This window comes from Kogia breviceps, chromosome 14 (assembly GCF_026419965.1).
Source record: "Kogia breviceps isolate mKogBre1 chromosome 14, mKogBre1 haplotype 1, whole genome shotgun sequence".
Taxonomy (NCBI): Eukaryota; Metazoa; Chordata; class Mammalia; order Artiodactyla; family Physeteridae; genus Kogia; species Kogia breviceps.
This window is the reverse complement of record NC_081323.1, coordinates 3,210,586-3,237,928: the sequence shown is the minus strand read 5'-3', so window position 1 is coordinate 3,237,928 and position 27,343 is coordinate 3,210,586. Positions and strand designations below refer to the sequence as shown.

General features: G+C 46.6%; 1 protein-coding gene across 1 annotated transcript; it reads right to left on the bottom strand.

Annotated features, from left to right (window-relative positions):
• CDH26 (cadherin 26) lies at positions 1-26,915 on the bottom strand. Its single transcript, XM_067012961.1, is given in 17 exon segments — positions 1-183; positions 1,335-1,409; positions 6,993-7,070; positions 10,205-10,250; positions 10,252-10,300; positions 10,882-10,949; positions 10,951-11,089; positions 12,357-12,494; positions 12,497-12,595; positions 14,345-14,354; positions 14,356-14,500; positions 18,816-18,960; positions 18,963-19,160; positions 21,936-22,048; positions 22,246-22,411; positions 26,666-26,813; positions 26,871-26,915. Coding segments are annotated over 17 exon segments (1,845 nt in total).
• Between the last annotated feature and the right edge of the window lie 428 nt (positions 26,916-27,343).

Genomic DNA, 27,343 nt, shown 5'->3' with positions numbered 1-27,343 from the left:
TCAATATATTTCTTCCAGTGGAGCAGTCTTTGGCTCCAAAGAGTCCAGCAAGTCAGGAGACAGGTCACGGTCGGAGAAGGCGAGAGAACTGCGGGTCTCTGCTCGCTCACACTTGCCCTCCTCTGTGCAGACGTGAGGTGGGTAACCAGGGTCTCCCTTGGGGATGTCAGCACCACTGAGCTGCTGCAGGGGAGCCACGAGGGAAGGTTAAGTGCCATGGTGGGCAGGGCACACAGTCTACAGACTGGTCTTGAATGAGGTACCTCATTTCTTTGTCCCTGAGCTTCGTCATGTTATAATAAGGGAAATAACAGAACCTACCCTGGTGGGCTGATGCAAGAACTGAGTTAACACCTTTCGATTCCTTAGGACAGGGCCTGGTACGCAGTGATTATCATCCACGAGTTTGCCAAGTAGAGTAACTCTTGGCAGCCGATGCCCACCAAGCATTGATCTATTCCTTTGCACTTATTATTTCACAGGTCTGAGCCCCAACTTCCCTGCAACGTATGGGGCCCCGTAGGGTCGGCAGCAGCGCCTGCAGCCTCTGTGCGCGTCCCTCCCTGCGCGGGGTGGGGGCAGGCGCAAACAGGGAGCGTCCCTCCACAGCACCTGCTCCGGCCCCTTCCATTTACACTACCCATGCGTTTGCCCCAACTCCCAAATCACTGTTTAATTTGCCCAAGAATAGAGGGTGGCTGTGTTGAGGAACCTTCCAGGAGAGCCAATGTTATTGTCCAATAATTCCCTCCAGCACAGTCAACCCACATCTTTCATAATTTCACAGAGAGAGACTATTCACCGTTGTCTGAGGCTGTGCTGATCTGCAGAAATGCCCCCTGGAATGAGAATTCCCGTGAAAGCACTTGCTATGGACTGAATTGTGTCCCCCCCAAACTCCTGTGTTGAAGCCCTAACCCCCAATGTGATGACATTTGGAGGTGTGGCCTCTGGGTGGTAATTAAGGTTACATGAGGTCCTGAGGGTAGGGCCCTCACGACAGGATTAGTGTCCTTATAAGAAGAGACACCCGAGAACTTGCTCTCTCTCTCTCTCTCTCTCTCTCTGCCACATGAGGACACAGCATGACAGTGACCGTCTGTGAACCAGGAGGACAGCTCTCACCAGAACCTGACCATGATGGGGCCCTGATCTCAGACCTCCAGCTTCCAGAACTGTGAGAAAAAGAGTCTGCTGTTTAAGCTGCCTGTCTGTGGTATTTTGTTATGCAGCCAAGCTGACTGACACAGTGATTAGGAGGAAGTGGCCCCAGGTCAGTGTGGGGCCAGATGGGGAAGCAGAACCCATTTACCACCAAGGGGAGGCCTTCCTACCTGACTCAGCATCCCTGCCGTCACTCGTACCCTCACTTCCAGGGGTCCTCTGGGCACCACAGTATCCAGGTAAACCTACAAAGCAAAGAAGCAGAGTCCTAACACCACCAAGGACTCACGGCTCCCCCCAAGCTGATGGCCTCTTCTGGCCAGCAGACAGGGGGCCACCACTGGGTGGAGGGCTGTCAGAGCTCTCCTTGAGGGACAGCGGGCCAAGGGCAGTTTGATCAGATGTCACCTATGTGTGTGGTGGGAGAGAGGGCAGGCCCTGCCAGTTTTGACTGATAGACCCTTCAACACCTTGGCTTCTAGGGAAGAAGTGAGCCGAGCAAGCCTGGCCAGTGGGGTTTGGGACCATTCCACAAACGAGATTTAGCAAACAGTTGATTCCCACAGGGAACCTCATCCTGTGTCCTGCTCTCCCGACCGCGTGGCTCTTCCCCAGGTTCTAATTTCTCCTCTTCCTGCCCTTGCTGGGTCAGCTGCACCTCGTGTGGGGTAGTGGGTGTGCCGCCCTCCACTCATTCACCGGGCAAGTGCTCATGGACCTGGGTCTTGGGGTACTGGCTGAGGAGTGGGCTAGAGCAGTGAGGAGGTGGACTCAGCGTGCACCGTGTAAGGGCTGCCTGGGAACCCACAGATTCCCCAACCGCATCACGTAAGTCAGGCCCGCACAGGGTAAGGCGAGGCAGCCTCACTCTTGGGCTCATGCAGGCACGGTGCCAGCACCCAGGGTGAGAGAAACACAGTGATGACCGTGGAAGGTGCAGACCTCACCTAGCCTGCGCCTGGGGACCTCTCAGGAGGAGAAGGACCAGGAGACGGGAGCAGAGGGGCCAAGGAAAAGGAAGGGCCAGCAGAGGCCTGGAGGCTGGAGGGAGCTCAGACCTGCAGGCGGAGGACAGAGGCCACCACACGGCCTTAGGCCTCAGGGCTGCGGACTATCGCAGGGCAATGGCCAGCCTTTGGGAAGGTTTAAACTGGAGAGTGACATGATACGATTTGTGTTTCTAAAACACTGATGGCTTTATGGATGAAGCGACTTCTGATAACCCCTGGGTTTAGGGGTACTTAGTGCACTCCAGAAGATATATATAAAAAAATTGTAAAGCTTGGAATAATTTTACATGTCCATGAGGACACACACACACACATACACACACACACACACACCCCTATCTGTACACATATCTATCTATATACATAAACGCAGCACACCACAGCATTGTGAATTGAACTAAACACACTTAGCCAAAGAGAGAGCAAGGGGTGACCCCTACAAACAGCCCTGGAGAGCTGCTGCCCTCAGTCGGCCACCCTCTGGCTCCCGTGGGCCTCTCAGAGGACAATCCCAGAGACATAGGCCCTTCTTCCAACGCACTCACGGGTCAGACACCACGGTCCTTCCCGGGCAGTGGAAGAGGCTGCGCCAGTCTCCAAACTCGGGGTCGATTTTGCCTGGAGCCAATTTTAGGTCCTACCACATGCTGAATTTTGCTGCATTTTCCTGCATTTTGCTGCACTTTGCCCCGTGTGTGTCCACTCTGGCCTAGAGCACCACTTCCCTTCACCCGGCCTCTCTGCACTGAGACCCTGGCTTCAGCTGTGTGCCCAGGACCTATGAGTTCTCAAAGATACTTCGGCAAGAGGATTTGAATTTAATTTTAGGGAAAATTGTTTTAATAATAATATTTAATGTTATTTTTCTAATATAATGGAGAAGCATTTACATCTTTTAAACTGAGTCCCCCCAACATGTTAATAAAAGCAAAAATTTTATAATTTGCTTTTATGAAACTTGAATGACGCTTTTTGTCTCTTGTTTGCTGAATCAAAGAGAACCTGATATGATAAACTGAGCTCCCTAAAAAATATTTGAAACTGCTTATTGGCATGAATTGAAATTTTCTTGATACTTTAAGAACTAATTTCAGCAATGTGAGGCAATGAATTAGGTGCTAAGGTAAAATTTTGCAAACTTCCTCCACAATATCTACCTTCTTTTTGTTGTTGTTTTCAACCGAATCACTATTTTTATTTGTTGCTTTGGTAATAGGTATATGTTATAAATATTAATGTATTTCAAAATTGGTACTAATAAAAAACAACTCTTTTCTGTTTTATTTATAATGGCATTCTTTGTAAGATCTCATTTGTAAGGAAGGATTCTGCTGCTAGTAAGGTTTAGGGAAAAGATGGACTAGATGGCTTCTATGGCCCCCTTAGCTCAAAAAATTTATAAATCTGTAAAGAATCAAAGCAAAAGAATATTCAGGCCTTCACCAAGTTCTTAGCTTCTCAGCAGCAAAAGAAATTTGCCAGGGACTGAAAAACTCTGATGCTTTCAAGTCTAGATGTAGGCACTTTATTTACTTCTCATCTGTTTCCCACATTCACTTCTTTTGGCTTATTTGGATGTTGGTTGGGTATGTTTTTTCTCACCTCCTCCTGTCCCAGTTTCCCATTTTCAGGGCTTCCCACGGCTATCAGGACAGTAAGGTAACTCTTTTCATGATAACATCTTCATCTGTACTTACAGGAGGAGGGTATTTGTTTCTCACACTTCTTGGATCAAAAAACATGCCACGACCCTTAAATTTTTTAAAAAATGAAAAATTAATTAATTCAAATAAAAAGAATGAAGTGTTTATTGGTCTCATATAAATTACCCAAGGATACAAACACATAGCCAGAAATTCTTGTAATCATATTGCCTTTTGCTTCTGCACTAAAGCTATAATAATTCTAACGATAGCTGTGTAGGTGTTCATAGCAGAAATCCATAGGTGAGTTTTATAGTTGCTTTGTGGGGATAGAGCATGAGAATATAAGATTTTCAAGCCCCATCTTGGGTCCACAAAATCCCCATAAGACTCATTTTGTGCCATGAGCGTGGCCTCAAAGTCTGTGAATGAGACGCACGCAACCCCTAAGACTCAGGACTGGCTACATAATTTGCAGCACCCGGTGCAAAATAAAAATGTGAGCCCCTTGTCCAGATATGAAGAATTTCAAGATGGTGACAGCAGAGCATTAACCAAGCACAGGGCCTTTCTGAGCACAGGGCCCTGTGGGACTGACCGGGTTCCACACCTGTGAAGCTGGCCCTTCCAGGACCAGAGGGACACACCTATCATACACAAGCCCTTTCAAGGATTCATGGCACCATGTTTGCGCAAAAAAAGGAGAGCACATTTTTAATCTTGGCGTAAACTCAGCCTGAGAAAAGATAATGAATTATAGAGATCTTGAATTATTTTTTAGAAGTTTCCATCATAAAAACTGTGGCTCTTTGGACCTTGAGAACCTCATTTAGTTCTTGTCAGAAAAGTAAATTTTTTGTTAAAATAATAGCTAGTTATACTAGTGAAGTCCAAATAAGGTCTGTGCTTGAGACCTGTGTTAATAGTGTTGTACCACAGTCAGTTTTCTGGTTTTGCTAGCGTACTGTGGTTATCTACCGTGTTATTCTTGGGGGGAGCTGTGTGAAGGGTACACAGAAACTCTCTGAACTATTTTTACAACTTCTTGTGAGTCTGAAAAGTCATGTTAAAAAGCAAAGCCATAGTTGTAGAATTTGTACATGGAGTATATAAAGGGGAGTTGGGGTACAATTTGGCAGGAGGTATGGAATCACTGGGTTGGAATTTGCCCAGGGTCAAGGCCATTGCTCTTGATCTTAGAGATGATCTTTATAAGAGATGGACACAGGGAAATGTAGCTATCTGTGGCTGTTCTGAGAAGTGTCATATTTGATCAGCACCATCAAATAACAACTCAGTAACAACCAACGATCACAATAACTAGGTAGACAGATGAGAAGGGTTTCACTGACTGTGTGTTTGTTCTACCCATATCACAGAATCTTCTAGAAGGGCGGCCTCTCAAGGGAACCAGCTGTCAGTCATCAGTGAAGTCCCAGCAGGAGGGAGTGAGCTTGTGGAACTCACCAGAGTCCCCAGCACAAAGTGGACTTGGTGTGATGCACTTGGTGAAGATGGCAGCATTTCACCGAAATCCTGGGGGAAAACGCTGGGGGAAACTCCAAAGACAACACGTCTCCCTCCAGTTGAAAACGAAGGCACACCTTTCCCTGCTCAGATACTCATATGCAAATAAAACTGGCATTATGATCCGGGGAGGGTGGGGGGTGGGGTGGGGGGGTGGAGTGGGAGTAGAAAAGGAAAGATGGAGAGAAGCAAGGAAAAAGGACTATAGTGAAATGGAACTGCATGGCCCAATGTGACTTGAAGACGTAGATTCTAACATTCTACCGATGACATTATAGACACCTGACAATTGAATATGCCCGCGGACAAGATCTAGAAGGTAACACAGACAAATGAAATTGCTTAGATTTAGGGATAGGAGTGTGGACAATTTTTGCTTTGGGTTTCTATTATTTTAATATAAGCCCTTAGATCATGCAATAAAATTTCAAAGAAAATAAAGCAGGCAATGGTCCTTAGCAACAGTTTTAAGATAGTTTCTGTCTTATCACAGATTTTAAAGTATCAGGTTTCCTGATAAATCATCAGTGACAACTTCACTTAGGGAAAGTATGTGAATGGCTGTCAACTCAACCAGCCACCACAGGTGCACTTACTATTTGCAGGACATCATACAGGGAACCCAGAGACACTCCAAGAAATAGAAGCCACAGGCCTTGGTGTCCTCCCCTGCAGATGGGGCAGCAAGATACCCTCCTGCACGGGTCTGGTGAAAATGCAGTAGGATTATGCTTGTAGAGTGCAAACCCCAGGGCATGGTCAGTGGATCAGAGCTCTTAGTGTGTTTACCAGGAGCAATGCCCTGGCCTCCGGAAGCTTACAGACCAGTTAAGGAAAGAGAGGCCCCCGCCAGCCCCCCAGGAGTCTCTGCACTCCCTTCCCCTGGGAGCATGGACTGGTAGGCAGATGCTCTCTGGACCTGGACCTGCCACCCCAGCCAGGCACCTGCCCAATAAATGACGGCAGCCCTGGGTCAACTCGCCCTTTTTCAAAGTGGAATCATCGTCCTCTTAGAGAAGGGAAGGTTCAGCCAGTTTGGGAACGGGGTTTTAAATGACATTGAATTGCACAGCAAGAAAATTAGTCCCTTTCTAATTCCTCTTCCATACTCCTAATGACAACAAGGAGAAAGTCTCCATCGGGTGCCACCCTGGCTTGGCTCTCTCTCTCTCCTTCCACATTTTCTACCTGGAATTACTGGGTTCTATTTCTATTGTGTCTGCATTCCACTCACCTGCTCTTTATACAAGCAAAACTGGTTTTTAATCTACAGTTGAAATATAAAATTTCCTATTTAAAGAAGTGTATTTCATTTGTATGCAAGTCCATTTAAAGAAAAAAAATTTTTAATACACTAGTGCAAGTGGCATATGCATGTGGCAAAAAGTCATAATGGTAGCACTGGGCAGACTGGAATGTGGGCCCTGAGTCATCTGACACTTGAGCTGGGAAGCGAAGGCATGAGAGGCTGAGCAGAATCGCAGGGCCTTTGCAGGTGGGGCCGAGGTGGAGGCAGGTGTGGATCAGGCCTGCAGGGGATCATCCCGGGTTGGGGGTTCGGGGAGCAGCCAGGGTGTCCCCCACCAGCGGGACCATCAGCAAAGCCACCCCACTGTTTCAACCCAAGCAGCAAATGAGCCACACTTACCTTAGCTCCCAGCTTGGCGCCTGCCTCGGCTGTGCTGATGGACAGGGCTGACATCTGATCCCTGACGTATGACCTTTCCTGTGGGACACAGGGAAAGAAATATGACAGGAGCTGAAATTACAGATGGTGGTGATAAATGCAGAGAGCAAGGAGTATCATCTCCCCCGGATGCGTTGTTCTATGCCATCACAGAAAGCATCCAGACTCTGGAAAACACACCTGCCCTATAAAGCAAGAGGACATACTTGGGGAGGGGATGCTTTTGTAATTACTGGTTAGGAAGTGGAGTTTCTTGTTGTTTAGTGTTTCATGTAAAGTGATGGTAGAAACAAAAACCAACCAACATAACCAAAAGCCTTGTTTCACTAGGGCCTCGGCATCTAAAAGCCTGTTCTCACCCTCTTCTAAGACTCACAGTGAAGGCTCTTGGGGTCACCACAGTTGGGCAGTGCTGTGGGCAGCCTTATCCATCCCTCATTCAACAAATATTCACTGAGGGACTCAAAAGCTGATAGGTGCGGGTTTCTTTCTCTAAGAGCTCACCAGCTTCCCCACAGAGAGGGCAGGCCCCTATGCTATCTTGCAGACCCTCTTGATTGGGGGCGTCCAGTGGCTGAATAGGACAAGGCAGGTGGAATCAGTGATGGCATCCGGGACGAAGGAGTCTTCCCAGGAGCGTACAATGTCCCGGTGTGTGAATGCAGGCTGCTGTATTCAGGCTAACGGAGATGGATAACGGAGAAGCGTGGACACTTTGGGGTACCCTTATTTTCCAATGGCTACGAAGACATAATTGGTAATTACTGTTAATAATACTAGCAGTGGGCTTCCCTGGTGGTGCAGTGGTGGAGAGTCCGCCTGCCGATGCAGGGGACACGGGTTCGTGCCCCGGTCCGGGAAGATGCCACATGCCGCGGAGCGGCTGGGCCCGTGAGCCATGGCCGCTGAGCCTGCGCGTCCGGAGCCTGTGCTCCGCAACGGGAGAGGCCACAACAGCAAGAGGCCCGCATACCGCAAAAAAACTAAAAACAAAAAAAAAATACTAGCAGTAGAAGCCACTGTTTACTGTGTACCAGTAATGACTAATTTACATGTGCTATTTGATTAAATTGTCCAATTAGCTTGACAGAAAAAGAACATCACTGATCTCACTTTATATATGAAAGTCAAGGATTGGTTAGATTCTGTATCTGATAAGACACCGTTTGGGAACCGAAACCCAGGTCTGTTGGATCCCCGTTCTCAGAGCCCTAAGACACTGTGGCAGGAACGGGGGTGTGTCCTGGGCTGTGAGTAGCAGATGAGAGGAAGGACATGTTCGGGGACAAGATGAGCTAGAGGCCCCCTGGCCTGGATTGGGTGCTCTTGTCCCTCTTACAGCTGGCCCTCGGTCAGTGCCACCAGACCCCCTCCAACCTGCCTGGCCTAGCCCTGCAGTGACCAAGCTTCCCTTCCCCATACTTTGCTTCTGTTGCTGTTCCTCCTTCCCCAAAAGACAACCACTAACCAGCTGGCCAACAAGAACAGGCGTCGCCAGCACCTCTCCCACCTTGGCGGTGCCCTCAGCCAGTGCCTGGGGAGACGCCCTCCCCACTGGCATCCTTCCAGCTGGGCAGCCTCAGCTCCACCCACCAAGTGGGAGGCTAAGCACAGCCCCTTGGCTCAGGAGCTCTTTCCCTTTTCCTGGATGGTTGAGCATCAAGAGCAGAGTAGAACTGAGTGAGGCAGGGATCCTATCTGTCCCACAAAGCACTGTTGTTTGTCAGGATGGTTTCCTTCTTAAAATTACACCAACAAATCAAAACAGGTAGCTGCTATTCTCACAGCTGGGGGCGGGGGGCATTCCTTCTGGGCAGCCAACTATCTAGATGGTTTGGACCATGCCTCTGCCTTCCTGTCCCCATGACAGGGAGGGCTGGACGCAGGCCTGCACAGACCTGGACTTACAGGTATGGGCATCCCCAACGCGGTCCAAGGCTCTTACTTCCCCTTCCTTTGTGCCAACAGAGGAGAGAAAATGTGGGAAGAACCCTAGGAGTCTTGGTCAACCACCAGTTTCTCCAACCACCGATCATCTTTTAGAATATCTCCCTATTTATCCGAGCCAGGGACCAAAGTTAACTGCACTCTCTTTTCCCCAAATCATCTCACTAAGTCTCTTCCTTCCGGGAGAAAACCGAGGGTAGAGGTCTCAGACAACAGCAGATGAGGCAACCTGAATCTTCCGCGTGAAAGACAGTGCTCCCTTTTGACATTTCTTGGCTTTCGTCTTTCGGATCAACCAGCCTTAGTTCAGAGTGAAGTGAAGACAGACAGGGGCACTCACAGTGCTTGTATCTCACGGCCCAGCTGGTGACGAGCGCCACGGAGCCAAGGCAGGGCCAGGGTCAGAAGCGGCAGGTATGAAATCCCAGCAGTCGCTGGCTGATTCCACCTCGTGTTGGAGGCTTGTGAGGTGCTGTCATGGGCTTCGTCTTCCTTGACCCACAACCGACTTGGGAGGCTGGTTTCATCCTCCCTGGCTCACAGCAGAGGATGTGCAGAAATGACTCGCCCACCATGACAAAGGCCCAGGGCTGTCTCTGCAGGGCCAGTGGGCTCTCTGCTCCACCTCCGCTGGAGAGGCTGCATGAGTGGCTTCTGCCTTACTTCACCCCACACCACGGCCAAGAAGCCAGCGTGGGCTCACTTAATTAGGGAGCGTAGCATGTTTTCTGCTTAGAGAAACTCCACCTGGCAAAAGTCATTTCTCCTAAACAAGGTTTCTCAGCCTTGGCACTGCTGACACTAGGGCCCGTGACTTCTGGGTTGTGGGGACTGTCCTGTGTCCAGCAGGATGTTCAGCAGCTCCCCTGGCTTCTACCCGCCAGACGCCAAAAGCATCATGCCCCCACTGCACTCCCACTGAGTTGTGACCACCAAAACGCCTCCACACTGCCTGCCCACTGGACCCTGGGGGCAGGGGGAATAGGGGGGTGCAAAATAGCCCCCAGTTGAGAACCAATGCCCTAAAACAATAAATCACTTTAGTGGGGTTGGACAATTTTCACAGGACTGTCTTTCCCATTTGCTACGCAAATTTGGTGAGATGGTGAAATGAGAAAGGACAGTGAGTGAGAACAGGACGGCCGTGCCCAACTCACAACGACATGAAACACAAGCACTGAGTTCCACTACCTGGACGGGGCGGCTCCACTCTCGTCGTGTCACACGATCAGGGTCTGGGTGCCTTCCTCACGTGGCATAGAGATCCCTGCCTCTGGCTTCAGACACAAAATAGCATCTCAGCAGGAAAAGCAGAGCGGCTGTGATGAGAGAAAGGCAGAAACGAGGTGCACAAGCTCATCTAGATCAGAGGTTCTGAAGGGATCCTGTGCTGCCAACTTGTAACTCAGCCATGAACTCAGGGGTCAAGGGCACCTTCATCATCTTTGTAGCCACAGCACTTAGCACAGCTTGGGGCACAAGTAGGTGCGAGATCACTACTTGTTGAACTGATTAATACCATGTGACCAGTAACATTTTATTATTTCCTTGAAAATTGAGCTTCCTTGTTAGCCTTTGCCAACCCTGGGAGCTTGTGCTCATTGCTGCCCTCAGCTATTATAAACCATACAGCCACCCTTAGACGGTGTCCATCTATAGGCTCCATGGCTGTCAGTTGCTGTGTACTAAGTAGAAGCTGCCTTTGGCAGGCAGGCAGCATTTGTGACCGGGTGGCAACTTCTGATCTGAGTCTGGGACTCGGACGAGCCTGGGGGCTATCCTCAAAGGCATCACACTGACCTCAGCCATCATCGGCTCCGCAGCCCCGAGGACCCAGCCCCCTGGCGCACAGCCTGGGGAGAGGAGCCGCATTCCCAGGATAGCTCCTGTATCTGCTGGGCCGCCAGAGCTACGAACGCCGCACAGAGAGAGGTCAGGACCCCCTGGAGGAGCCCGGCTCCCGACGGAGGGCTCTGCGCATGTGAATCCACCGGGACAGGCACAGACCCTCACGTGGACAGTCTGCTTCTGGGACCGTCCCTGTGTGTCTCCGATGAAAAGTGGCAACAAGTAGTCATCACGTGGGAGGCTCCTCAGCATTAAAAGTGCCCCTGAGAGACCGGCACAGGGAGAGGGACCTTGGCCGCGTTGACTCGTGCATTTGCTCAGCTGCTCGGTGGGTATTTCCTAGGTGCCTCCCATGCGCCAAGGCTCTGTCTGAAGTTCGGGTCGCCAGAGCGACCCTCACTCGGACACCAGCCGCAAGTGCAGGGGTTCCCAAGACCACCCTCGGGTTGATAATTCTCTAGAAGGGCTCAGGACTGGCTGAAAACTGTATACGCAGGGTTAGGGCTTATTACACTGAAAGGATATGGATTCAAGTCAGTCAAGGGAGGAAGTACATGGGACAGAGTTCAGAAAAGTATCAAATGCAGAATTTCTAGTTCTCCTGCCCATGGAGTCAGGACCACGTTACCTCCCGGCATCCGTGAGTGACAAGATGCACGGAACACGCATGGCCCCGTGTCCAGGGTCTTTATCAGAACTTGGTCTTGTAAAACTGGTTAGCCACCCACATGGCTGATTAACTGACACCCACACGCTTACATGAGCCAAAGGCCACACCCTGAATCACACTGTTCCTATTGATGGACACAAGATCCCCTCCCCTAGGCAAACAGAGACACTTCTATCAGGCAGGGTGTTCCGAGGGCTGGGGGATCACCTCCTGGAAGCCCAGACCTCGTTTGGGGTGCGTTTCAATGCTTTACGGCACACTCTGGGTCTGGGAACTGTAAACACGGACTCACAGGTTCAACTAAAAAACAGGTTACATCCTAGAGACCAGTTAAGAGACACACAAAGTAGGATGTTGACACCGGATGCCGGTGGTTCCTCCTGGTAAAAGCACCCCAATTTTCCTTTGGGGAAGCCCACACTTCCTGAACTCTCAGCCCATGTGCGTCAAGAGAGGCTAAGCCCAGATCCCAGCCAGATCCAGGTGTGGGCTCAGAACCAGCCAGTCAGCACTTGTGCCCTCCCCACCCACGATGTTGAGCAGGACGGGTAACTCAAGCCTTACAGCGAGGTACACCTTCTTACTAGGTGCCAGGATGAGTCCCAGGGACTCCCAGCTGCTACCCTGCCACCTCCAGAGGAGAGCCTGCCTTAAGATGAAAGGACCCAGAGAAAGGCAGGGCCAAGGTCCGGAGCTGCCTTCTCCAGGAAGTCCTCGGAGCCCCCAGCCCTGCTGGGACACAGGCTCACTTGGCCTCTTTCTCGGTTATATAGCTAACACATTCCTCTTTTCCTTAAGCCTGTGGAAGTCAGGTTTCTGTCTTTTTCCATCCTTTATCCCTGACCAATGCGAATACTCACCATGATTCTCCCCCAGTTTCCACGTGTCTTCTGTGTTTCCCCAGGCATTATCCGATTTGAAGGTGAACGGGTCGGAGTAGGGCTCCTGGTCCCCATTCCCCGCCTCAGTGGGGAGGGGCTTGCCTCCTGCACACTCCAGACCGCCAGGTATCGAGACCGTGGCTGGAGGGTGGGCACGTTGTCGCCGGTGTCTGACAGGAAGCGCAGCATGGTCCCTGGCCCCATCCGTGGCGGGACACCTGTGGCAGGGGGGATTCCAGGAGGGTTGCTGATTAACTGAAGAGGCTGCTCCATGCACACAGACCCCTGGGAAATCAGCGTTCTCAGCCTCTGGGGAAAGAACCACTCCACGGAAACACTGAGGCCGTTTCCCTTTCAAAGTCATAAGCTTTACTGCAGGGGCTCAATCTGTTTTCCTGCTTTTTTGAAAATTTAGGGGGCTTCCCTGGTGGCGCAGTGGTTGAGAATCCGCCTGCCGATGCAGGAGACACGGGTTCGTGCCCTGGTCCGGGAAGATCCCACATGCCGCAGAGCAACTAAGCCCGTGAGCCATGGCCGCTAGGCCTGCGCGTCTGGAGCCTGTGCTCCGCAACGGGAGAGGCCACAACAGTGAGAGGCCCGCGTACCGCAAAAAAAAAAAGAAAAAAAAAAAAAAGAAAATTTAGAATATCTGGGCAGGATAAGTTAACAAAACACTTGCTCCTTCACATCATTTGTAGAACGAAGTAGAATGTAGAATCATCAAGTAGATTAAAACATCAGTCATGCAAGGTGAAAGGCAGGAGGCTGGGGGTCGGGGGTCGGGGGGGCGGGGGGGCAGGGAGGAGGGGATGGGTGTGATGTGGTGATGAAAAAGTCTGCACCCGGACTGGTGCTGCATCTTGTAACCCTGGTCGTGATCCTGCACTAGGGATTCGCAAGGTGGTACCACTGGGGGACACTGGGCAACGGGTACTCAGGATACCACTACGTTACTTCTAAAAACTGCATGTGAGTCTACAATTATCTCAAAATAAAAGCTTAATTTTTAAAAGCCATTCCACTGAAAAAAGTGCTATTCGTGAAACCATCCATAACAGAATCATGGAGCCCTCTTCACCTAACACCAATTAGGAACACACATTTGATATCTCCCTAACCAACATTCTACCGTTAATTATATAAATGGGATATACAACCACATAGCCCTGGGAACCTGGGTTTTAATTTACAGATTTTTCTTAAATACAATCACTAAAGTTATTTGAAATTTTTTATTTATTCAGCTTTATGCTTTGGTAGGTTTAGAAATCCAGCCTTGGGAGATTATAGAGAAAAGTGTTAAAACATGCTCATGAGGCCACGTATCCTGGTTTATAACAAATTTGTCTTGTACGGTCACATTTACATGAGCTTATAAGCTGGTCCAAGCTTACAAGCTGGAAACTGTGCTAAAGTTTATCACATGCAGTTGGATTTGACAAAGAGCTAGAGAGTTGTCTTAGGAACAGATGAAAAAGATGCTGGGACGGTGGCAGCGCCTTAATCAGGTCCATCGTCTCTGAACGAATGCTGCCCCTCTTTTCATGGCAGAGCCCCCTAGTTTGCTATTTCAAGAATTATCATCAAAAATAATCACTACTGGGCTTCCCTGGTGGCGCAGCGGTTGAGAGTCCGCCTGCCGATGCAGGGGACACGGGTTCGTGCCCCGGTCCGGGAGGATCCCACGTGCCGCGGAGCGGCTGGGCCCGTGAGCCGTGGCCGCTGAGCCTGCGCGTCCGGAGCCTGTGCTCCACAACGGGAGAGGCCACGGCAGTGAGAGGCCCGCGTACCGCAAAATAAATAGATAGATAAATAAAATAAAAATAATCACCAGTATGGATGCACAGTGATAAAAAGGTTATTCTATATTTTTCCCAGTGTTCTGAAGACACTCACCCATGTCATTTTCCTTCAAGAAGCAAGAAAACACATACCCACCCCCCTGACGATTTGGGGTCATCCCTTACCGTCATCAACAAGTACGAGCGATGATCATATAAAAGCTGTCACTCACAGGAGGGGATTCACGGTCAACTTGCTTCCCGGTGATTTCTGCCCCTGAGAGCTCATCTACACTGACCCAGCCTGCCGGCTCATAAGCCAGTTCGAATCTTGTAGAAGAAAACACATGCAATTTTAAAAATTAACACGTTACAACAAGAGAGACGAATCCAAATATATCACAGCAGACACAATTCCTGCCGTGAATTGAGGAGGTTAGGAGTGTTCACGAATCTGACAAAGGCCCAGGGATCTGAGGCCAGACTACAGTGTTAAATCGGTATTCACTGATTAGGAAGAGCCCTGTCTTTGTCAGGCTGCACGTAACTCTGTCCACCTTAGGGAAAACATTGCGTCCTGGAAAAGAGCCAATCTTCAGTTGCCTGCAGCTGCTGGTGGCTTATGTTAAAACCAGCCTGCCCTTGCAGAGAAGCACAGGACTTTATTACCCTGGAGCCCAAAGGACTGAAACGTGGGTAATCCAGTCAGGCAACGTGGTCGTCTACATCCTCCCTCACCTGTGCACACCTGATGCCATTTTAATGGGCGGGCACGCCTAGCCTTCCGGAATTCCCCTAGACCTGTTGGAATCAGAAGGCAGCCATCCGGGGGCTTCCCTGGTGGCGCTAGTGGTTAAGAATCCTCCTGCCAATGCAGGGCACATGGGTTTGAGACCTGGTCCGGGAAGATCCCACATGCTGCAGAGCAACTAAGCCCGTGCACCACAACTACTGAGCCTGCGAGCCACAACTACTGAAGCCCGCGCGCCTAGAGCCCGTGCTCCACAACAAGAGAAGCCACCGCAATGAGAAGCCCGTGCACCCCAACGAAGAGCAGCCCCTGCTGGCCGCAACTAGTGAAAGCCCAGGCGCAGCAACGAAGACCCAGCACTGACAAAAATAAATAAATAAAATGAATAAATTTATAAAAAAAGAAAAACCCTTAAAAAAACAAAAAAAGGTGGCAGCCATTGGAACCAAGCCAGGATGCCAAGCACAGCTACTGCTCCTCCTGAGGGACCCGCAGAAGGAAAGGCCTGTACCCACAGGCAAACACAGAAAAGGTGCAGCTCCCACCAAAGGTCCAGAGAAAGGGAGTTTCCGTGCCTTCTCTTTCATGTTGTGTAAAGGCTTTGGAAAAGGTCAATAAGTATCTCTCTGATATTTGACAGGTCATGGTTTTTAAAGGGACCAACCATACTGTAGGGATGGGAATACAGCACTGAATCAGATACAGGCTCTACGTGGGCGCTCCCAAAGCAAGGTCCAGGGCCCGGCAGCTTCAGCATCACCTTGGAGCTTGCTAGGAATGCAAATCTCAGTCCCCACCCCAGACCTCATAATCAGAAACCACAAGGGTGAGGCCCAGCAGAGGGCATTTTAACAGGCCCTCCAGGTGATTCTTATTCTAACTCAGCATGCACCTGCGTGGACCTGTGCTGGTCTGGAGCTCTTGGTTAGCTGCCCACAATGAGACAATAGCAGAGACGGAGAGCAAGTGCTGGGGCATTTTGATAGTCAGTGGCATTACTGTGACCCCCAAGCACATAATCATTGTTTGTAATTTATTTTTTAATATTTTATAAAATTATGACTCCACAGTGAACTGGAAATTAAAAGCAAAATATGGTCCTTCTCAATGGTTAAGTTGAGAAGCATTGCTGTAAGGCAGAATCTCAAACTCTCGTGCCCGTGACGGTCTGAGCAGGTGGCAGAAATGAGCAAACTGGTCGGGTGGGGACTGGGGCCAACCGCTGAGTGCGAGGTGGAAGGGACATCACGCAGGACCCTCTCTATGCCCCAGATGATCGTGACGTCGTGGGACACAGACCCAGTGATGCCGAATCTTCCTCTTTTTCAAGAACATCCAGAAAATTCGGGTTGTTAGCTTAATCTCTTGATTTTTAAATGACGGCAGCTTTATTATTATTTTTTTTATTACTGTAAGATACACATAACATAAAATTTACCACCTTAACCATTTTTAAGTGTGCATTTCAGTGGTACTAAATAATTCACATTGCTGTACAACCATCATCACCATCCATTCCCATAGCTCTTTTAATCTTGTAAAACTGAAGCTCTGTACCTATTAAACAATAACTCTCCCCTTCCCCTCCCGCCAGCCCCTAGAAATCGGCATTACATTTTCTGTCTTTATGACTTTTGACTACTCTGAGTACCTCCTATAAGTGGAATCACACAGAATTTGTCTTTCTGTGACGGGCACATTTCACTTAGCACAATATCCTTAAGGTTCATCCACGTTGTAGCATGTTGCAGAATTCCCTTCCTTTTTAAGGCTGAATAATACTCCATTGCACGTATAGAGAACATTTTGCTTAACCATTCATCCATCAGTGGACCCTTGGGTTGCTTCCACGTTTTAACCACTGTGAATAATGCTGCTATCAGTGTGGGTGTACAAATAATTCTTTGAGACCCTGTTTTCAGTTCTTTTGGGTATATACCCAGAAGCGGAATTGCTGGATCATACGATAATTCTATTTTTAATTTTTGAGGAACTGCCATATTGTTTTTCACAGAAGCTGTACCATTTCACATCCTCATCAGTGGTACACAAGGGTATCAATTGCTTCACATTCTCTCCAACAGTCGTTTTCTGTTTTTCTTACGGTAGCCACTCTCCTGGGCATGATGATTAGTGATGTTGAGCATCTTTCATGTGCTTCTTGGCCCCTTGTATATCTTCTTTGGAGACTTGTCTATTCAAGTTTTTTGCCCATTTTTGAATCACGGGTTTTGTTGTTGTTCTTGTTCTTGTTGAGTTTTAGAAGTTCTCTGTAGTTTCTGGATATTAATCCCCTATCAGATATATGACTTGCCAAAATTTTCTCCCATTCTGGCTTTGTACTCTGTGGATAGTGTCTTTTGGTGCACAAAATGTTTCCATTTTCATAAAGTCTGATCTGACTATCTTTTCTTTTGTTATCTGTGCCATTGGTGTCATATCCAAGAAATCGTTGCCAAATTCAGTGTTGTGAAGTTTTGTCCTATGTTTTCTTCTAAGAGTTGTCTTATTTTAGGTCTTACATTTAGGTCCCGGATCCATTTTGAGTTAATTTTTGTATACGGTGTTAGGTTACCTGTTTGTGTCTTTGGATCTCAAGAAAGCCTCTTGAAGACAACACAGAGTCAAGCTCATGTGTTTTTATCCATTCTACCAATCTCTGTCCTTTGATTGGAGAGTTTAATCTTTCTATATATAAAGTAATTACTGATAAGAAGGGAATTAATTTCTGTTCATTTTTGCCCTCCCCGGCGCCCACAAGCAGTGTGTGCGATTCCAGGGACACCTGCACAGCTGCCTTCTGCGGGGCTGGAGGTGGGGAAGGGTAGCCGCTGGGGAAGGTACTGTGCTAAGAGCTGAAATGGACCGAGATTAACCACAGTTTACAGTCTGCCTTCCCCGGGAAGGGAAGGTGCAAGCCTTCAACAGATTCCTGAGTTCCAAAAGAGGTACATGAGACAGATTCTGCCAGCACAACTGTCTGGACGGGGAGAGAGATTCCTGGTGCTTCCCACTCGGCCACCTTCTCGGGGATTAGCAAAACTTTGTTTTTAAAAACAAAACACTAAGCAACCCAAGTGTCCATCGAGGGATGAATAGATAAAGTGTGGTATATACATATGATGGAATATTATTCAGCTTTAAAAGGAAGGAAATTCTGGGGCGCATGCTAGAACATGGGTAAAACTTGAGGACATTACGCTAAGTGAAATATGCCAGTCACAAAAGGACAAATCCTGTGTGATCCCCTTTATATGACGTAATTAGAGCAGTCGCATTCATAGAGACGGAAAGATGACTGTAGTGCCAGGTCCTGGGGGCGGGGGGAACGGGAAGTTATTGCTTACTGGGGGCAGGGTTTTAGTTTAGGAAGATGAAAAGAGACGGACGGAAAGACCTTGCAGATGGACAGTGGTGAGGGTACACTGTGAAGGACAATATGAATGTACTTAATGTTCCCAAACTACACACCCGAAAATGCTGACAGTGGTAAATGTTACATACATTTTACCACAATGAAAAAGAAAACACTTCTGTTGCCCAGAAGCCAGAGGGCTGCCAGTTTACAACCTTTGATAGAGGGGAACTAGAAATACATAACAAATTCTCTTAATACAAGAAAAAACTGTAAAAGAATTTTGTGCTAAATGCAAAGGAAATGGACAAGTGGATTCCCCCTTAGGGGGTCAGAGATGGCTATAGAAACAAGAAGGCATTGAACCTGGGGAAGGTGTGTTCTGGGTGGCTTCTGGTATTTTCATAACTGGAATGGAGTCGTCCTCAGGAGCACGTGAAAGGCGCTAATTTCCAACAGGAATCCTCTGGGGCATGTGGCTAATTCTACAGAACTCGCCATCCGCCCCACTCCTGTCCCCCCCCCCCGCCCTTATCCGGCTGGCAGTTCTGTCCAGATCAGTAGCATTAAAAATTCCCACCTAAGTCCCTGGTCCAGCACCATCGACTTCACTGACGAGGAAGGTCCCGGGGTGGAAGGCGGCCAGGTCGTTGATGCCGGCCACCCGCACACTCGCGGTGGTGCTGGTCGCAGCCCGCGGGGCCTGTGCAGCTGCCCCCCTTCGCAGGAGAAGAGCGGCTCCTTGTTCTCCACGACCACGACCAGGCTCCGTACTGGCTGAGTCTCACAGTCCAAAGGCGGCCGCCAAAGAGAGAAGATTGCATTAGCACCCACAGCTCTGCTGGCCAGACGAAGCCTGCTCAGCACGCGTGTCACTGCCAACCCAGCGCCTGGGGCTTTTGCGCGTCATTTATTATTTACATCGTCTTTGATAATGATCAAAAGACAGTCGTCAGCCCATTTTCAGATCACTTATGGAGTTCTTTATTTCCCCTCCCCGCTCCTGGTTGAAAAGAGCCACCATCCATCAGAGGGTAATGAAAAATGCAACAAAAACCATAACCTAATAAAACATTAATGTGACAACTCTACTGAACAAAAATTAGGGGAGCTTTAGGGAAATATAGATATTAATGATCACAGCTATTCAGGGTACAGACTGGTCAGTGACTTAAAAGGATTGAAAGACTCGGAATATTTGGGAAATTCAGCCCCAGGCATCTGGTGTAGAGAATCCACAGAGCCTTGCTATTGACAGGGTGGATCTGGCCTGTCGGCATCACCTGGGAGATTGTTACACTGACAGACAGAAACGGGCCCCACCCCAGACCTACTAACTCAGGTCTGCCTTTGAACCTGACCCCCAGGTTGACTCCCCTGCACTGCACCAGAGGCACTGGTCATTCTAAGGTCTACTGAGAGCAATTAAGACTAAAGGCACTGGAGTCAGACTGCCCCAGTTTGAACCGCTCTTCCAGCTGTGTGACTTCCTGAAAACAACCCAACCTCTCTGGGCTTCGGTTTCCTTATCAGTAAATGAGACAATAATACTTTACTGTAGGGCCAACTCTCCACTAGTCACAGCAGGCAAACTGCCAGGAGCCCACAATATTTTTACGGGTCCGTGCAAATGTTCTAATTTCTTTCAAACCCAGGAGGAAAAAACAATGAACTCATAGGGTTAGAGAAAATATTTTAAGTGCTTTTATCACACCAGGAAAAAAATGTTAGGGACTATATAAATCTATTAAATTTTGTCTGAACAAAAAAATTTAATGTTGGAGTAATTAGTCATATCAAAAATAATCTTTAAGGGACTTCCCTGGTGGTACAGTGGTTAGGAGTCCACCTGCCAATGCAGGGGACATGCATTTGAGCCCTGGTCCGGGAAGATCCCACATGCCGCGGAGCAACTAAGTCTGTGCACCACAGCTACTGAGCCTGCGCTCTAGAGCTCGCATGCCACCACTACTGAGCCTGTGTGCCACAACTACTACAGCCCGTGCCTAGAGCCCATGCTCTGCAACAAGAGGAGCCACCGCAATGAGAAGCCCACGCACCGCAACAAAGAGTAGCCCCGCTCACCGCAACTAGAGAAAGCCCACACACAGCAATGAAAACCAAGGACAGCTAAAAATAAACTGTGACTTGGTGTCTGAATAACTGAAGAGCTGAGTAACTTTAAAAGTACCGTTCAATTCAACGTGATGCACTACTTTTTAAAAAACTTTTAAAATAATAATACATACCTCGGTTTATGCTGCCTAAAAAAATCAAACTCTTCTCCTAAAATAGAGCTCTTATGATTATTTCAATTAAGACGATCATTTTTCTAACATATAACAGATCTTTCAAATAGCTCCTTATTCAACACTTTTGGTGACAAGGTAATTTCTCTAGATGAGCACATCAAAATAGCAGTGTGTATTTTTTCCAGCCCTACTTTTGGGAGCACAGCTTTTTACTAAACCAGAGAAGGATTTTGAAACAAGACTCAAACATAATAAATATGTTTCAGTTATTATATACTGTTAGGTGAGGTGCTTTCATTGAAAACATTTCAACTTTGGTCTATACAATTAATTTTTTTAAATGACAGTTAAAAAAATAACTGTAGCATTTATTTATTCAACAAAGGCTACTGTGTACCAGATCCTGGTTTAGGTGCTGTGAACAAGACAGCAAAAATCCCGTCACCAGGGAGCGGAGAACTGAGTGTGTGTATGCTGCAGGGGCCAGGCTGGGAGTTTAACCAGGTCATCAGGAAAGGCCTCCTTGAGAGAGGTCAGGAGAAGGACACAAATACAATGGACATTTTCCTTTTAAAAATTCATATGGAAGAATGAAAAATTAAGAAATTGAAAGTGGATCATGACTGGTTTTTATTTTCTCTCTTAGCAATCTTCCGTATTTTAAGTGGTATGGTGTTTCCAAACCGATGGGAACAGTGGGTGCCAACACTTTCTTCAAGCCTGAGGACCTAGTAGCATGTGAAATCCTGTGTGGAACCCAATGTATACAAATCAGGTGAGCTGGGAAAAGCCAGGCCCGAACCCACCTACCCAGCTTTCCTATTTCAGAGCTGTGAACATTGTGTGCAAAGCTCAGGCCCAGACTTCTCACCCAGGGCCAGTTCTGCAAGGTCTGCAGATATTTTCAGTTGTCACAACTGGGGGTGCTACTGGCATCTAGTGGGTAGAGGTCAGGGGTGCTGCTCAGCATCCTACAGTTCACTGGGCAGCCTCCCCTACCCTCCCCCGTACCCTTCCTCCAGCCCCAAATGTCAACAGTGTGGAAACTGAGAACCCCTGACATGGACGGAGCAGGGATCCTCCGTCCTCCCCGAGCCTCGGTTCTCTTACCTGCAGAATGGAAATCACGCAGCAGCTCCAACCAGTAAGAACCTAAGGTTCCATGTAAATGCTCTGAACACAGTTTCTGGCACAAAATAGTAAAAATGTTAACTGTTATTAGCAGTGACTGTTATTAACTGGTTCTCTTTCAATATAGTTGACATCTTGATTCTAATGTACGTTATTTTGGAGCATTGCACACATCTTGGGTGATATGGGGAATTCCCTCAGCAAAACCAAGCCTAGCACGTGGAGGCCATCCGTGTGGGGACTTAGCAGCCGAGGCCACGCAGGCGCCTTACACTGTCCCGGCTGAACGTGGCATGTGGTTCTCGCCGTCTCGCACACGTATGTGAACCGTGGCCGTGGATGGCAACGGTGGTCCTCCACAATCCTCCCCTCTGATTAGTAATGCAAGCCGAGGAGCAGTCGAAGTGGAAAGGAAAAGGAAAGTCAAGCCCTTCAGACACAGGAAAGGGGAACGTTAATACAGAAATATTCCAGTTTAGCAATTTCAGTAGCCAGTCTAGCCACAGAGGGTTTCTCACTGCAAACAGAAACCCTAAGTCTGGGGCTCAGAGAGCAAGAACCCATTTCATTTTTCCAAAACAATAAAGTGCACATAACCTCACAACCTAAGCATCCTGGCAGTCGTATTTCTCCACCAATACGGTCAATCCAGAAAGCACTTTCTCTCCGTAATGGTGTTTGGGAAACAAGGAAGTAAAGGACATGAGAATTTGGAGTACTTTCTTGATCCAAATCTGCTGTTAACATCTGAAAAATAGGTTGACCTGGAAAGAATTTTTTTAATTGTTACTGTCGGCCAAAGGCAGCCTATCAAACCAGTAGGAGGATGATTCTTTGCTAAATGGCATTGAGGCCTATACCAGAGTGGGTTAAATCCTTAAATACAAAGTCAAGCTGTAGACATGCTGGACAAAATAAAGAGGGATAAATGGTCATAAGGTCAAGAAGCACTTTCTAATCATGACTGCAAATGTAGCAGGCTTAAAGGACAAAACTGGTACATCGATTCTTAAAAGTGTGGTAAAAAAACTATAAGCGAAATTTAGAAGGAAATGATAAACCAGGAAAACATATTTGAAATACATATCGGCAGATAGAGACATAGACATTGTTAATATATAAGTAGAAAAGTGACAATCACACCAGCAGAAATGGACAAAGAAAAGAACAAGCAACTGATAGAAGAAATAACAATGGCCAAGAAAGCTATCGTGTGTTCAAGCACTTAATTATCAGAGACGGACGGTGGTACACTGAGCCCTCTCATACATCGCTGGGAGATGGATAAATTGCAACACTTAAGTCGTGGGTGCAGTTTGAACCAACAATTCTACTGGTCTGAGTTTGTGCTTAGTAAATACTTGAACGGCACACACGTTTAGCTCAGATATGTTCACTGATGCATGTTTTATAAAAATAGCAAAAGGGGGCAAAAAGGTTGGTTAAAAAGGAGAAAAACCATATGATCATCTCAATAGATGCAGAGAAAGCTTTTGACAAAATTCAACACTCATTTATGATAAAAACCTTGCAGAAAGTAGGCATACAGGGAACTTTCCTCAACATAATAAAGGCCATATATGACAAACCCACAGCTAGCATCGTTCTCAATGGTGAAAAACTGAAACCATTTCCACTAAGATCAGGAACAAGACAAGGTTGCCCACTCTCACCACTCTTATTCAACATAGTCTTGGAAGTTCTAGCCACAGCAATCAGAGAAGAAAAAGAAATAAAAGGAATCCAAATAGGAAAAGAAGAAGTAAAGCTGTCACTGTTTGCAGATGACATGATACTATACATAGAGAATCCTAAGGATGCTACCAGAAAACTACTAGAGCTAATCAATGAATTTGGTAAAGTTGCAGGATACAAAATTAATGCACAGAAATCTCTGGCATTCTTATACACTAATGATGAAAAATCTGAGAGTGAAATTAAGAAGACACTCCCATTTACCATTGCAACAAAAAGAATAAAATATCTAGGAATAAACCTACCTAAGGAGACAAAAGACTTGTATGCAGAAAACTATAAGACACTGATGAAAGAAATTAAAGATGATACAAATAGGTGGAGAAATATACCATGTTCTTGGATTGGAAGAATCAACATTGTGAAAATGACTATACTACCCAAAGCAATCTACCAATTCAATGCAATCCCTATCAAATTACCACTGGCATTTTTTACAGAACTAGAACAAAAAATTTCACAATTTGTATGGAAACACAAAAGACCCCGAATAGCCAAAGCAATCTTGAGAACGAGAAATGGAGCTGGAGGAATCAGGCTCCCTGACTTCAGACTCTACTACAAGGCTACAGTAATCAAGACAATATGGTACTGGCACAAAAACAGAAATATAGATCAATGGAACAGGATAGAGAGCCCAGAGATAAACCCACACACATATGGTCACCTTATCTTTGATAAAGGAGGGAAGGATATACAGTGGAGAAAAGACAGCCTCTTCAATAAGTGGTGCTGGGAAAACTGGACAGCTACATGTAAAAGTATGAAATTAGAACAATCCCTAACACCACACACAAAAATAAACTCAAAATGGGTTAAAGACCTAAATGTAAGGCCAGACACTATCAAACTCTTAGAGGAAAACATAGGCAGAACACTATACGACATAAATCACAGCAAGATCCTTTTTGACCCACCTCCTAGAGAAATGGAAATAAAAACACAAATAAACAAATGGGACCTAATGAAACTTAAAAGCTTTTGCACAGCAAAGGATACCATAAACAAGACCAAAAGACAACCCTCAGAATGGGAGAAAATAATTGCAAATGAAGCAACTGACAAAGGATTAATTTCCAAAATTTATAAGCAACTCATGGCAGCTCAATAACAAAAAAACAAACAACCCAATCCAAAAATGGGCAGAAGAACTAAATAGACATTTCTCCAGAGAAGATATACAGATTGCCAACAAACACATGAAAGAATGCTCAACCTCATTAATCATTAGAGAAATGCAAATCAAAACTACAATGAGATATCATCTCACACCAGTCAGATTGGCCATCATCAAAAACTCTAGAAACAATAAATGCTGGAGAGGGTGTGGAGAAAAGGGAACCCTCTTACATTGTTGGTGGGAATGTAAATTGATACAGCCACTATGGAGAAGAGTATGGAGGTTCCTTAGAAAACTACAAATAGAACTACCATACGACCCAGCAATCCCACTACTGGGCATATACCCTGAGAAAACCATAATTCAAAAAGAGTCATGTACCAAAATGTTCATTGCAGCTCTATTTACAATAGCCAGGACATGGAAGCAACCTAAGTGTCCATCAACAGATGAATGGATAAAGAAGATGTGGCACATATATACAATGGAATATTACTCAGCCATAAAAAGAAATGAAACTGAGTTATTTATAATGAGGTGGATGGACCTGGAGTCTGTCATACAGAGTGAAGTAAGTCAGAAGGAGAAAAACAAATACCGTATGCTAACACATATATATGGACTCTAAGGGAAAAAAAATGTCATGAAGAGATTAGTGGTAGGACGGGAATAAAACACAGACTTACTTGAGCATGGACTTGAGGATATGGGGAGGGGGAAGGGTGGGCTGAGACGAAGTGAGAGAGTGGCAGGGACATATACACACTATCAAATGTAAATTAGATAGCTAGTGGGAAGCTGCTGCATAGCACAGGGAGATCACCTCTGTGCTTTGTGACCACCTAGAGGGGTGGGATAGGGAGGGTGGGAGAGAGGGTGATGCAAGAGGGAAGAGATATGGGAACATATGTATATGTATAACTGATTCAGTTTGTTGTAAAGGAAAAACTAACACACTATTGTAAAACAATTATACTCCAATAAAGATGTTAAAAAAAAATAAATAAATAAATAAAAAATAAAAAATATCCTTGCCTGATTGAAAAAAAAAAAAAAAAAACCTTAAAGCATACCATAAAATAAAATATGACACAACAGGATGCTGTAGGAGAATACTGTTAGGTTACAAACAGCAAAATTGCATTTTTTTTTTTTTTTTTTGTGGTATGCGGGCCTCTCACTGCTGCGGCCTCTCCCGCTGCGGAGCACAGGCTCCGAACGCGCAGGCCCAGCGGCCATGGCCCACAGGCCCAGCCGCTCCGCGGCACGTGGGATCCTCCTGGACCAGGGCACGAACCCGCGACCCCTGCATCGGCAGGCGGACTCCCAACCACTGCGCCACCAGGGAAGCCCCAAAATTGCATTTTTAAAGAGAAAATTCATAAATATACACATATAAAAAAGCATGCCCATATATTTATAAATATTTGATATATACACATATATTTTTATCATCCATAAGGATGATAAAAAGCATGTAGATATATGAATACACATTTGTAATTATACGTATAAATCTGTGAATATATACACATATATAAATATAACATACCTTGGGTATATACATACACACATATAAAATGCAAAGAAAAATACTGAAAGAATATAAACTAAAACATTAATTGTACTTACCTCTAATTGGTAGTATTAGAGATGCTTTCCATTGCAATCTTTTTGTTTCTTGGAATTTTCCAAATTCCTAGAGACTGTTTTGCAAAATAAATAATGCTTTTGTGTTATTAAAATAGATGCACATTTTAGTGAGGGTGGTTTGGATTCAAAGACTCACAGACTCATAGCTGAGAAATTTTAGATGCCATCTTGCTGCCATTTTACAGATGAGAAATTCGCAGAGATATTCAGGATCCTACCACCCACCTCTGCTTCTTCTTCCCTCATTCATTTGGCTTTATTTTAGATTCATATTTATGTATCAGCTCTTCCAACGGACAATTTTTACATCATTTCATTGCCAATACAAAATGAGGCTTGCAGACCTCAAAGCATTTTGCTCTAATCCACACCCTGCAACCTTTGGGATGTGAACGGGGACAGCTAGGACCAAGTGCCCGATCACTATGCAAGCAGGAAAACCTTCATGCAACAGAGAGGACAGGAAGCGCCGAGGCCCCGCCGTGCAAACCTGCAGTGTGGTTCTCCTCCACACCGCTGTTAAATTCCTTCTCAGGGAACTGGGGTGCATGACCGTTCACATCGCTGACCCTAATGTTGAAAATCAAGGATTTATCTACAATTTGTCCTGTTAAGTGATTCGTAACATCCAAATAAACCTAGGAAGCAGAGAACCACATTAACGTTGTACAAACCACTGATTAGGTGACACTAACCCCACACCCGTCAGCGTAATTGTGTCCTGCGTCTATATCCTCCATAGACTGAAAGGTCCTGAGGGCAGGGATCACAGGCTCTCATTCACCCTGTGGCCCCAGGGATGGAGCACAGTGCTGGCACAGACTAGGTGTTCAACCAGCATCTGTAGAACAAATCAACGCACTGACTTGAAAAAATACTTCATTCGTTATTATTAGGTTCAAATCTCAACTTATTATTAGGTTCAAATCTCAACTTCTCCACTTGCGTCAACATAGGCAAGTTGTTATAAGTCTCAGTTCCTACATCCTATCAGTCTTCTGATGAGAAATGAACACACAGATGAATATTGGTGAAACATCACAGAGAGCAGACACTTAAAAGCTTTTGGGAAAGTGAACATTTAAAGTAACCAGGACTGGGAATTCCCTGGTGCTCCAGCAGTTAGGACTCAGCGCTTTCACTGCCATGAGCCTCGGTTCGATCCCTG